Here is a 12,790-nt window from a genome sequence, read left to right as displayed (position 1 = left end):
GAAAATGAGCAGAAGACTCCGGCAACGATGGCTGAAGATGAAGTCAGAAGATACAAGACAGAAAAACCTGCTGGGCTGAGTGAAAATCCTCTGACCTGGTGGAGGTCTAATGAAAGGGAGCACCCACTGTTCGCTCATCTAGTGAAGCAATATCTTTGTGTTCCAGGGACAAGTGTTGCATCAGAAAGGGTGTTTTTAACTGCAGGGGATATTGTCACTGCAAAAAGAAGCTGCGTAACTCCAGATCATGTCAATGAGCTCATTTTCCTGCACAAGAATCTCACTATTAGCAAGTGAGAGAACAGAGCCACATTAACAGGAATTGACTGAGTTATGTTTACTTTTAGTTATTTTTGCACTTTAAGAAACAATATCTTAAAGACATTTACAGTAATAGAATATTCAAGTTCAAGTACATTTTCATTTGCAATTCTGGAATTGCACCTTTGAAACCTGAGAGAGTTTTTTTTTATTTTAGTTAAGTGTTATTTCTATTTTTGCACTTAAGACATTGCCTCAATAACATTTAAAGTAATAGAATATTGTAGTTCTAGTTCAAGTAAATTTTCATTTTACAATTCATTTTTGTGAAAATTGCACCTTTAAGACTTGAGAGTTTTGTTTACCTTTAGTTATGTACTGCTATTTTTATTTTTGCACTATAAGAAACAATGCCTTAATGGCTTGAGTACAGTAATAATATAATTTTGTAGTTCAGGTACATTTTCATTTGCAATTTCTTTTTTAATGTGAACATTGTACCTTTGAGACTTGACATTTTTTTTACAGTTCAAGTTGAAACTGTTCAGTTTACAACTTTGCACTCAAAAACCTGTTTATGGTGAAGACTGAAGAGACTAAATAAAGTACATTTGTAGTTTGAAACACAGCTGAGTCATTTTCAGTATTTCAGAGTGAGTCGAATCGAAATTAATTGATTCAGAACCTTATGAACCGAAATCGAATCGATCTAGAGACTTGGCCATGATACCCAGCCCAACACAGTTGCAAAATACAATATCAGTATCAATAAACATTTTCATTGAATCAAATCAAATCGAATAGAATTGTGATTAATCGAAATCGAATCGACACAGAGAATTGGCCATGATACCCAGCCCTAGTCCTTATTCCTAAAGCCTCCATCCTAGATCATGTTTTAGATGTAGCTGGAATGTACTGTCTGTGTATTCATCATATAAGTGAGAACAAGTCAAGACTCAACCTACAGTTCAGACAGCTGCAGGTGCTGGAAGACCCTCCAGGACAGTGTTCTTAACAGGGGGTTCTTGGACAAGTTTCTGTGTGAGACAGACAGAGAGAGAGATTAAAGTTACATGAGGAAAATTTGATGAGACCATCATTCCACCGCAGGAACCCATGGATTAGAGAATTAACTGAAAGATAGACATATTTTCCTAACAGAGCACTTGGCTCTTAGACTGCAGGTTTACTTGTGGTTCCTAGAGTCTCTAAAAGTAAAATGGGAGGCAGATCTTTCAGTTATCTAGCTCCTCTCTTGAGGACCAAGTTCCAGTTAAAGTGCCTGTGACATCAAATTTTTATAATAAAAATTAATGTATTTTTGGAAAGATAACATTGTTAACATATTGTAAAAATGACTTCATGCTGCTGAGATGAACAGTTGTTGAGATATTCACATGTAAAGAAACAGGAAGTGATGTCAAAGAGGAATGTCTGAATGTAAACAGAGTTTTGCTAAAATGGCTAACAGCACAGACTGTAGAGAGAAGGATCTGGTGTTTTTTTTTTTGATTATTTTAATCACTATCATAGAGAGATGAGAAAGAACCATAGTTCAAATAATAGTGTTTCAATAAACAAAAAACAGGGAGTTTTCTTTCTCAGAGTTCCTCTTTGATGTCACTTCCTGTTTCACTTTAGTTGAGCAAAATTCAAATGAAAATATGTCAATTATGTGACATAACGGGTCAAATCACAAGTATTATACCAAGTTTCTTAAATATAAATATATTTTCTTAGACTTTTTCATGGATATGCATGTCACAGGCAGATGAGGATGACACTGTCTACTTTTGAGAAAGCTTGAGTTCGTCCTTTATGATACGTTATAGTTAAGGATGGCTTGGGTTTCCATCCATCCATCCATCCATCCATCCATCCATCCATCCATCCATCCATCCATCCATCCATCCATCCATCCATCCATCCAACCATCCATCCATCCATCGATCCATCCATCCATCCATCCATCCATCCATCCAACCATCCATCCATCCATTCTTTAACTTGGTTTTTCATGGGGTCACAAAGCGCTATTGCCTCTCCAACCTTAATAAACGATGAGCAGGGTACACCTTGGAGAGGTTGCCTGTCCATCATAATGTCACATGAAGTAAAAAAATAGTGGCAGATATTATAAGATTTATTCTTCTTCTGCTGCCTTTCATTTTATTTGATTTAATTTTGATTGCTTGTTTTTTTTTGTACTTTGTTAATCTGTGTTACAAATGAAATGAATAAAGAAGTACTACTACTAAGTAAGAATTTAACCCAACATGCATGTTTTTGGTCTGCAGGAGGAAACTGGTGTACCCAGAGAAAACTCACCCAGGCATGGGAGAACATCAGATATCGACAGATTCTTCACATCTTTTGATGACTGTTGATGATGACAGAATTAAAATCTTCCAAATTTTTCATAAGAGAGCATTTTGAAATACTGTTCCACAACTTTTAGATAGTGATAGATAGATTTAGTTTTTTACAGACTGTTATTCACTTTCTACTTCTGAGACACACAACCTGTAAAATATCCATTTAACCTGTCTGCCAACGTTATTCTGTGCAAAATGCTCCTCCAGCTGTTTTTTTTATTGCACTTCTTGCTTTCACAGCTTTTTTTTTTAAACTTGTCCCACTTGTTGAGAAGTGTTACTGAGTTTCTAAACATCCTGAAAATCCTGGGGTGACCCACCAAAACAAAAAATCAGAGCAGAGTTTCAGGAGTTTTGTTATGGCTGAACAACAACTACCTGCAGTTAAATGCAAACAAGACTGAAACTCTTATTATCGCCCCTGATGATAAAATCCCTGTAATCAGGCAGCACCTTGCTTTTTTAACCCCTTCAGTGAAAAATAGTCTCAGAAATCTGGGTGTTGTCTTTGATAGTTCTATGTCTTTTGACAGCCATTGTAAAACTTTAGTTCGTAACTGTTTTTATCATTTAAGGAACATTTCAAAGCTGAGATCTTTTGTGTCACAGAAGGAACTAGAGATGGTTGTTCACGCTTTTATTTCTTCTCGTTTAGATTACTGCAACAGTCTTTTTATATGTCTAAACAAATCCTCCTTGACTCGGCTTCAGTCTGTGCAGAACGCTGCAGCGAGTTTATTAACAAAGACCCACAGGAGAGCCCACATTACACCTGTTTTAGCCTCTCTGCACTGGCTCCCTGTGACTTTGAGGAGTCATTTTAAAATTTTAGTTTTAACTTTCAGAGCACTTCATGGTCAGGCCCCCAAATACATACTGGACCTTCTGAAGCCTCTCTGTCCATCCAGGACTCTGAGGTCTTCTAATCAAATGCTGCTGGTGGTCCCTCGAACCCGTTATAAAACCCGTGGAGACAAAGCTTTTCAGGTGGTGGCCCCGAGGCTCTGGAACGCTCTCCCTCTGTCCCTTCACTGCTCAGATTCTACTGACTCTTTTAAGAAACATCTTAAGACATTTTTATTCAGACAGGCTTTTAGTTAAGTGCTTTTTATTGTGTTTTAATTTTTGTTTATATATCTGTGATCTGTTTTTTTTGTTTTTAATTATTTTTACTTTCTGTGAAGAACTTTGTGATGTTTGTCTGTGAAAGGTGCTATAGAAATAAAACTTACTTACTTGTTGTCATAAATAACTTTACACTGAGTTTGATGAACACAGGTCTACTTTAGGTTGTTTTTTATACAGTTTATATATTTTTATTGAGTAAAGCTCTGTCTACTCAACTTATTGAGCCTGTCCTCTTCTAAATTAATATATTTAATTATAACTAATATAAATAACCTCCTAAAACAAAGTGGACCCCAAATGCACCCTGTCTGTCTCTGGTAGTTTTAACTATATTTGTGTTTCTTAGTTCACGTGAGCTGAAGCTTATGTACTCACATGTAGCGCAGGTGGGGGTTTCTGAAGAACACACTGGCCTGGATGGTGCGCAGGCTGCTCCTGGTAATAGTTCTGTAACACACACACATGAAAACATGAAAGAGATCTGGCAGAATAAAAACAAATTACAAAAAAAATCAATAAAAAGCAATAGAACTAAATATAGATCAGATCCCAAGTTATAGAATGATGCTGGTGTAGTTGTTAAAGGGGCAATATCATGTAAAATCAACTTTTTTGAGTTTTATATCATGTTATAATGTTATACTCTCATAAAAAACATGTCCAAAGCCTTGCTTTGACTCATTCATGCATGTCTGAGAAATCCTGCAGCGTTTTTAGGCAGCCATGCTGAGGAGCAAAACGACAGATGAGGGCCAGAAATGCCCCTGGGACTTATCTTTGAGCCAAACTTCCTCATGGCAGAGCACCCCCCCCCACACACACACACACACACCCATACACCCCACCCATGACCCCTGCAAGCTCTTGGCAGTAACAGAGCAAAAGTGAAAGTGAAACTTAGCTGTCTGCTGAGATCCACTACTTCTCACTCAGTGAAGTTCTTTTCAGATTCAAAATACCTTTGAGGAAATGTGTTTTCAGATGCCAAGTAAACTGCATCATAGCACACGCACGAAACAAACCACCTGTGCGCGAGCGACACCCCACGACGGACGGGTGACGGGACAGGACAGAAGCAGGAGGAGGTTCTTAAAGTGACAGAGGCCAATTTCAAGGTGTTTAGAAGAGGAGGTGATGAGAAGATAAGTTTATTTTCTATTTAAAATAATAATTTTAATAACAGCTTAAGGTGACACTTTATTAATGAATAGTATTTAAATATATGCCTGAGAAATGTAATATTGGCCCTTTAATGCATTTAATCAATATTTCATCAATCAATTGAATAAAAAAAATAACTCAATGTGTTAATGAGTCTAGTTACTCAGAGCCAACAACACCAATGCCCCAATTTTGAACTTTAAGGAAGTGACATGCTCTGAAATAGAAACAATAATTTCAACTTTAAAATAATCAAGGGCAAACAATATTTACAATATGGACACTGTGCTTTTAAAAGCAAATAAAAATGTTCATCCCATTGTGAAGCGGCCAGGATGAGAATCATTGCCTCCAAATCCAAGACCATGGTCTTGAGCCGGAAAAGGGTAGCGTGCCACCTCCAGGTCGGGGAAGAGGTCCTGCCCCAAGTGGAGGAGTTTAAATATTTTGTTCATGAGTGAGAGAAGAATGGAGCAGGCGCTAGGCAAATTGGTACTGCATCTGCAGTGATGTGGGTGCTGTACCGATCTGTCGTGGTAAAGCGGGAGCTGAGCCAGAATGTGATGCTTTTGATTTACTGGTCGGTCTACATTCCTACCCTCATCTATGGTCACGAGCTTTGGGTAGTGACCAAAAGAACGAGATCGTGGATACAAGCGGCCGAAATGAGTTCCCTCCGCAGGGTGTCTGCTCTCCCTTAGAGATAGGGTGAGAAGCTCAGTCATCCAGGAGGGACTCAGAGTAGAGCCGCTGCTCCTCCACGTCAAGAGGAGTCAGTTGAGGTGGCTCGGGCATCTGGTTAGGATGCCTCCTGGATGCCTCCCTGGTGAGGTGTTCTGGGCATGTCCCACTGAGAGGAGACCCAGAGGGAGACCCAGGACATGCTGGAGGGACACAGCTGGCCTGGGAATGCTTTGGGATTCCCCCAGAGTAGTTGTCCAAGTGGTTGGGAAGAGGGACATCTGAGTCTCTAATAGGTTTTTGCCCCTGTGATCCAACCCCGGATAAATTGAAGAAGATGGATGCATGGATGATCATCCCATTCATCTGTAAAATTGTGAATTGTTCAATTAGGGAAGGTTTGTTTCCCATGGAATGGAAAACTGCTAAAAAATATGCCCAAAATATGTCTTTAAATCAGGGGAAGAACGAGAGATAAGCAACACTGACAGATCTGACAGAAGTTGTCAGATCACCACCAAAATGTAATCATTAGTTCTTTTTGATAACCTCAAGATGTCATACACATTTCATGAAATCCATTCAGAACTTTTAGAATAACATTGTGCAACAAATGGATGAACAAATCGTACTGAAAAAAAATCTCATTGGAGAGGTAAAAACAAAAGCACAAAGTAATTGTCACTTTTAATCTGTTCAACACTGGAGTGTAGCACATAATTACCAGCCATGTCATTAGTTGTTTATAGAAGAAGTGGTAAGATACAGATATTCATGATGTTTCCTTAGTTTCTTCTTCATGTTCATCATGCTGTACGTGTTGATATGTTTCAGACATTTGTCTTTTTCACATGAATGAAGAGAGAAACAAGACCTGACGGTCTGGACTTTGTTAACATTTTTAATCTTTTCCTGTTAAATCAATAAATCAAATCAAATCAAACATGACATTACCAGAGAAAGACTTTACTTACAGCCTCTGTAAGCCTGGGTAAATCTCCATGTCCACATCCCTCAGGTTCTGCAGACCAACCCAGTTCTCAATGTGTCTGTCGAAAAACAGCAACAGTATACAGAAGGTTTGTATTTAGTAACATAATTATGTGGCTCTCTCTCAGCCACCAAACATGTCCTAAATGCTTCAAAACACTTTGTCATGATCCTTGGTTTTTGTTGTTGGTTTGGGTTTTATGTTTCTGCTTCTTCATTTTGTGTTTTGTTGTGTTTAGTTTTGCTTCTCAGACTGTGTATTTGTGTTGGACACAACAAACAGCATATTATGCTCATGCCTAAGGTCGGTTTGAAGTATGGGCGTAACTGGCATGTGTACAGGGTGGGACATGTCCCCCCCACTTCACATATCTGTGCCCTCTGTCCCCCACACTTATTTCAACCGAAGCAGTAAAAAATGACCTTTAAAAATGTGTTGCCCCTCCCTTTTAGGATGGTGATTACGCCCTTGGTTTGAAGTCACCTGTGAACCCGAAGACCACCCCACCCCCTCACATGTACACATGCCAACACAACTGCCATCTTGTGTTTAGTTTTGTAACAGTACACATAAGATGAGAAAGACTGAGGCCAGACTTCCTGCTTGTGAATGCTGCTACACTGAAAGAAATGAAAAGACAAAAGACTAGTAATTATAACTGTCTGACTGCTGACCGTAATACTAAATTAGGCTAATACTGTATTTGTCAGGTAAAGAAAATAGAGGATGAACATGTTTATATATATATATATATATATATATATATAAAACTAACATAACATAAAGAAATTTCCTCTTGTTTTCAGGTTCTGAGAAAGCACATATTTTACATTTGTCCTACATAAAAACATGACAAAGCACAAAACACTCAATTAAAACAGTCCTGAAACACTTACTGAGATACACAGTAGTTTCAGAAATCTAAAGTACATTTACTTGTTTTATACAATATATAACATTATGTATGTATAATAATATGATGACATACAGTAGATTTCTGTCAGTGGAGAGACTGGAAAGTTTTCAGTTTGGTGTTGTACCACAGCTGGTGAGTATTTATCTATATATAGTAAAATGAAATAAGTAGTTTGATGAGGAAAAATTAGATCAGATGTTTAAATAATGAATAAATAAAGGTGTCTCAAAGAAAAAAAAAACATCTGTTTCATTGTAATGAAGTGCCGAAACCCAAACATTTCTATATGAAGTAATTGCATTAAAATTTCATTAAAACCAAGTTTTATTATGCTGAAAGCTTTGAAAGCATTGACACATTAAAAAATTTTATTGTCTATTTATCATCAATATTTCCAAACATAACTAAAGTTTTCAGATAATGCAATGTTAACATATAATATGGATTTATTTTTATATTTGTCAGCTTTTAGTTTTTCACATTAACACATTATTGATCCACAGCTATTGATGTTCTGTCATAATGCATTGTTAAAAAAGTTATCAAAGCATTAAAAGGAGGACACATACTTTGTGATGAATACATTTGTTGATCATTCTCTGTTAGTGTGAGATTATCAGTGTTGTGTTAAAGTTTGTTAAATCAAACTGCTCTGGTAATATTAGCTTGATGCTTTTTGGTTTACCTCATTTTGTTGTCACTGGACTGCTCCCATCACATGCAGCCGGTCTTAACAAACTCTCTATAACGTGATGAAGAACATAAATGTTTGTTTAAACTGACTGCTTTACATCAAAATACAACCCCAAATCCAATGAATTTGGGACGTTGTGTAAAACATAAAAAAAACAAAACGATGATTTGCAAATCCTGTTCAACCTATATTCAACCTACCTTTATTCTATATTCAATTCACTACAAATATATATATATATATATATATATATATATATACATTATATTCACTCATTTTGAATTTCATGCTCCAACATGTTCTAATAAAACTGAGACAGGGTTATGTTTCTCTCTGTGTTCCATCAGCTTTCCTTTTAACAACACTCAACAAGTCTTTGGAACTAAGGACACTTGTTGAAGTTTTGTTGGTAATACTGTAAAAAGTAGGTTTTGTCAGCAGCTGGTCACAACGACTGCAGCAGGAAGGGTGCAGGTTTTAATGTTGGAAACTTCTGCTGTTTTTAGGGAGTCATGTGGGTCAGCACCCAAACATCTCTTTATTTATTCTCATCTGTAGCCTCATATTTTAGAAAATAGAATAGATAGAAAATATCTTAGAAAATATGACTGCTTTGTGTCCCTAATGATTCATACATGCCATGTTAAGCTATAAAATGAGGCAGTAACATACACTTATTCTGCACTCTGCTGCCTTGTTTTACCTGTTGGAGCACCGGATCAGATTTTTCTGATCGATAATTCAGTAACCCTTTCAGAAATGAGACCCTTTTAGCAAAGTGTGAAATCACAAGATTCAGGGAACCCTTTCCATAAACAATGAATACTCAATGGAGATAAAACCAACTTTGACTTTAGGAAATTTATTACACAAATAGATTAATCAAACTTCAATTAATGATGAATAAAAATAGTGAAATTATCTGAAAACATTTAAATCCGATCAAAACACTTTGCACATGTAACCATAGCTACTGATTGTTATTTCTCTCCTCCTAACCCATTCTCTTCCTGCTCCCTCAGTGTTGGGTAGGAACCACTTATAAATAGTTTATAGATAGTTTATTAATTCATCTGTAAACACTTTATAAATCATTACTGAGTGTTTATTATGCATGAATTAAGGACAAGAAAGAGACAAAAGTGTCCAGTTTCTTGCCAAACAGTAAATTTAAAAGCCATGAGGAGCCTTTTGTAAAGTTAACCACTAGCCCCGCCCACTCAGGTATAATATTCCTTCACTCTGTCCAATAAACACAATCTTTACATTTCTTTTAAGTACAGTACACTTTGTTTCTCCACAATTTAAACAAATACAAATCAAAAACCGTTCAGACATTGTGATGAACTTTAGGTGTAAGTTAACTGAGATTTCTAACTGCTGTTTAAAACACTGTTTTCATTATTATAAGGTTCTGCTTATCTTAATTAGTTAGAGGAAACAAATACAAAATAAAACTGGTGAGACCACTAATTTTTTAGGGGTGGGGGGGGGGGGGGCATTGTCCCGCCTGGTGGCACCGATGGTGATTGACAGGTAATGTTCTGTAGAGGAATAGCGTGATGAGCAGAGGCAGAGCACTGAGCATCTCTGTTGGATGTAGAGACAGCAGGGAGATTTAATTTATGTGACTTTAGTGGAAACAAGACTGAATTATTAATAAGCACCAGAGAGTTGATTTGTTTTCTTAGGCTGGGCTCAATGGGACAAGTTTTTCTAAATCCTGTAGCTGGTCAGCTCTGTAGCATCCACAGGATCAGTTGACTGGAACAGAGCGGTAGAGAAGGTGTTTGAGGTAAAGTCATGGTGCCTCCAAACAAAAGCCGACTGCGTAACTACAGAGCCGAGCACAGCAACACCTCCATGAGCTGAACCACTGTCGGCCCATCGGCCCACAAACCCATCAGCTCACCAAAGTAATCTCCAGTAAACCCGTATACCAGTCCACCCCTGGCTGCAGATGAGCGTAAAAAACAACACCGGCAGGTTGTAACTCTTCGGACAACGCTCCCATGTACCTTTAGCTAAAACAATCCCTCTGGCAGGGAATGAAATGTGTAACATTTTTTAAACAAACTAGAGCATTTCCTTTCAAGCTGTAAAATGTCTAAATGCCAGTAGATAAATGTTACTGCAGATCACCTGAGTTTTATAGAAATCCTGTATAAAATAATAATCGGAGTTCATCAGAGGTATTTAAACAGATTTATTTAGCTGGTGTGGTTGTCATGACTGTTAGAAACAGTAAACTAAATAGATTATTATTAATATAGTAGTAGGGTTATCATTAGTAATACTACTACTAATAATAAAAAGAATAAGCATAATAATGATGATAATAATAATAATAATAATAATAATAATAATAATAATAATAATAATAATACTACTAATAATATACAGTATGATGTGAGCCATTCATGTGGGATAACTGTTGCTAATTTTTGTAACTTTAGTAAAGAAAATATTGATTTGTGTATTTTCTGTTTTTTGTTGTATTTTTAACAAAATGAATAAAAAATAGTTTAGATGCAATTTAAAATGACTTAAAGCTTAGGAAATGAAGGAAATAGGAGGAAGCAGAGGAAATAAGAAATAAGAAGGAAACTACAAAATGAATAAAATCCCACTATAATAAAAGTTTATCAATGAAATCCTCTATGTTTGGACTGAATCTCTCCATGTTTTTTTTACAGACGTTAAGATAAAAGCAGCAGAAATAATGCAATATAATAATGCAGCAGAATCTTTTACACATTTTATTATTTTCCCTTTGACTCCAGCAGTTTAACATTATTATTTTCTATTTCATTGGAACTTCACTTTTTATTTACCCTCAATACATCAACTGCTTGTTTAAATGTACAACAGTAAGAATTATTTGAAACATACTTTGTCAACAAATATATTGTTCAAACTGCAGATTTGGTTTATCTGAAACTTACTGATTTTGGTTTTTAATTGTCAAAAGAAGCTGATTTTGCTGTAATAAAATATTCTGATATTAAGCAACTAAAGATTTCTAATTAAAATAATTTTTTACCAGTTTGCCTAAAACAAACAGTTGCTTTTACAGAATAAAAGCTGAGCATTTAGCGTTTCTGTTTCATGAACTTTGAGGCGTTCGGATCGGTCACTCCAAACAAACTGTACATTTAAACTAACAGAACTAAGTAAATAAATGTAACATCTCACTTTTTTAAAATTAGACTTCATGTAGGCTGCTATTCACTGTCAGATTATTGTTGAGTTAATTTCTGGTCTCTGCGTGCAGAGATTAAAAAAACTGACGAAATAAATAAAGGTCATTTATTCAAACCCCACAACACAAATATCTCAACATTTAGGAGGACATAAACAATTTAAAGTGATTATTAAGTAGCAGACAAACTAAATGTTTCATATTCTGGAGTCTTTAATCATCAATTTTGGCTTTATGTTTCTTTTAAAAGTTAAAGTAGGTTGAGTGCTTATGTCTTTTTAATTACTGTGTTGTGAAAGATTGTCTGAATCCAGCAGAGATTCAGATTTTTAAATGTTTATATTCCAATAAATCACTCTTTATGGTCTGCCTTTAGTGATAGAGAGGAACAAATCTGCTTTGTTCTGGTTTCTTTTGGAACATCATGAAGTTCTAATCTTGGATCCTGAAGGTTCGTTTTGTTAGCGGTCATCTCCAGAAAACATTTATTGCACATTTAATTCCAGAGATGATTGTGTTTTATGTGGTGTGTAGAATGTCACATTTACAGTGTGTATACATAGAGATGGCTGAGAAAATGCTAAAACAAGGAAAAGACTCATTTTTGTATCGGACAGGACTTTTTCTGATTAAAGTTAGAAGTTCTGGTTAAGAACCCGAATGGGTCCACTGAGTCCAGTAGAGATTCAGATTTCTTTTTGTTTTGATGAAAGGAACAAGATTGCAAACTGCATCTTTTTAGAGAGAGCCTGGTGTCAAAGTGGACTCACATGGTGGTGATGTTCTGGACCAGCTCCTCGGGAGTCCCACTGATGTTGGCCTCGGAGCCCGGCAGGGACAGCAGCGGGAAGAACTGACTGCTGTCCGATCTGTTGCAGAAAATCTCTGAGGAGGAACAGGAACAGCTGGGATGGCAGTCGAGCAAAGAGCTCAGGTTGGTGTGGAAGTAAACACAAAGCAGAACCAGAACTTTCCAGCTGTACCAGATCCAGAGAGGGTGAGCCGGGCTCGGGGTCCCTGAAACCGTCATTGTTGGAACGGTTCAGTTCATTTCCTCAGAAATAGTGGCTTAAATCCTTCAGAGCAAAGTTCGCTTAGAGCCTGTGCTCAGTCCTCACTACTCTCAGTGTAGTCCAAGTGATGAAGAGGAGAAGACCCAGCCCTGTGTGTGTGTGTATGTGTGGGTGTGTGCGTGTTTGTGTGTGTGTGGTTCAACGATGCTGAAGACAAAATGAAAACATATTCCAGGGTGGAGGCAGACTGATCCCTGACTGTATCCCAAACAACTGATGCTGCTGTGAGCAGAGAGGGCCAGCTGGGTGGGTGGGTGTGTCTGAGTGGATGGAGGTGTGTGTGTGTGTGTGTGTGTGTGTGTGTG

The 12,790-nt window shown here is 37.0% G+C and overlaps 1 protein-coding gene across 1 annotated transcript in view; it reads right to left on the bottom strand.

The window, feature by feature from the left end:
• Positions 1–12,678, bottom strand: part of LOC106532941 (NT-3 growth factor receptor) — a 49,493-nt gene extending 36,815 nt beyond the window's left edge. The window contains exons 1-4 of the mRNA XM_014029121.1: positions 12,183–12,678; positions 6,584–6,658; positions 4,143–4,214; positions 1,230–1,301 (exon numbers count right to left, since the gene is read on the bottom strand). Of these exons, the coding sequence (XP_013884575.1) occupies positions 1,230–1,301; positions 4,143–4,214; positions 6,584–6,658; positions 12,183–12,442 (479 nt within the window). The 5' untranslated portion in view covers positions 12,443–12,678. The remainder of the gene's footprint in view (positions 1–1,229; positions 1,302–4,142; positions 4,215–6,583; positions 6,659–12,182) is intronic.
• Positions 12,679–12,790: the final 112 nt, after the last annotated feature.

Source organism: Austrofundulus limnaeus, unplaced genomic scaffold, assembly GCF_001266775.1.
Source record: "Austrofundulus limnaeus strain Quisiro unplaced genomic scaffold, Austrofundulus_limnaeus-1.0 Scaffold857, whole genome shotgun sequence".
Taxonomy (NCBI): Eukaryota; Metazoa; Chordata; class Actinopteri; order Cyprinodontiformes; family Rivulidae; genus Austrofundulus; species Austrofundulus limnaeus.
This window is presented reverse-complemented; position numbering and strand designations above follow the sequence as displayed.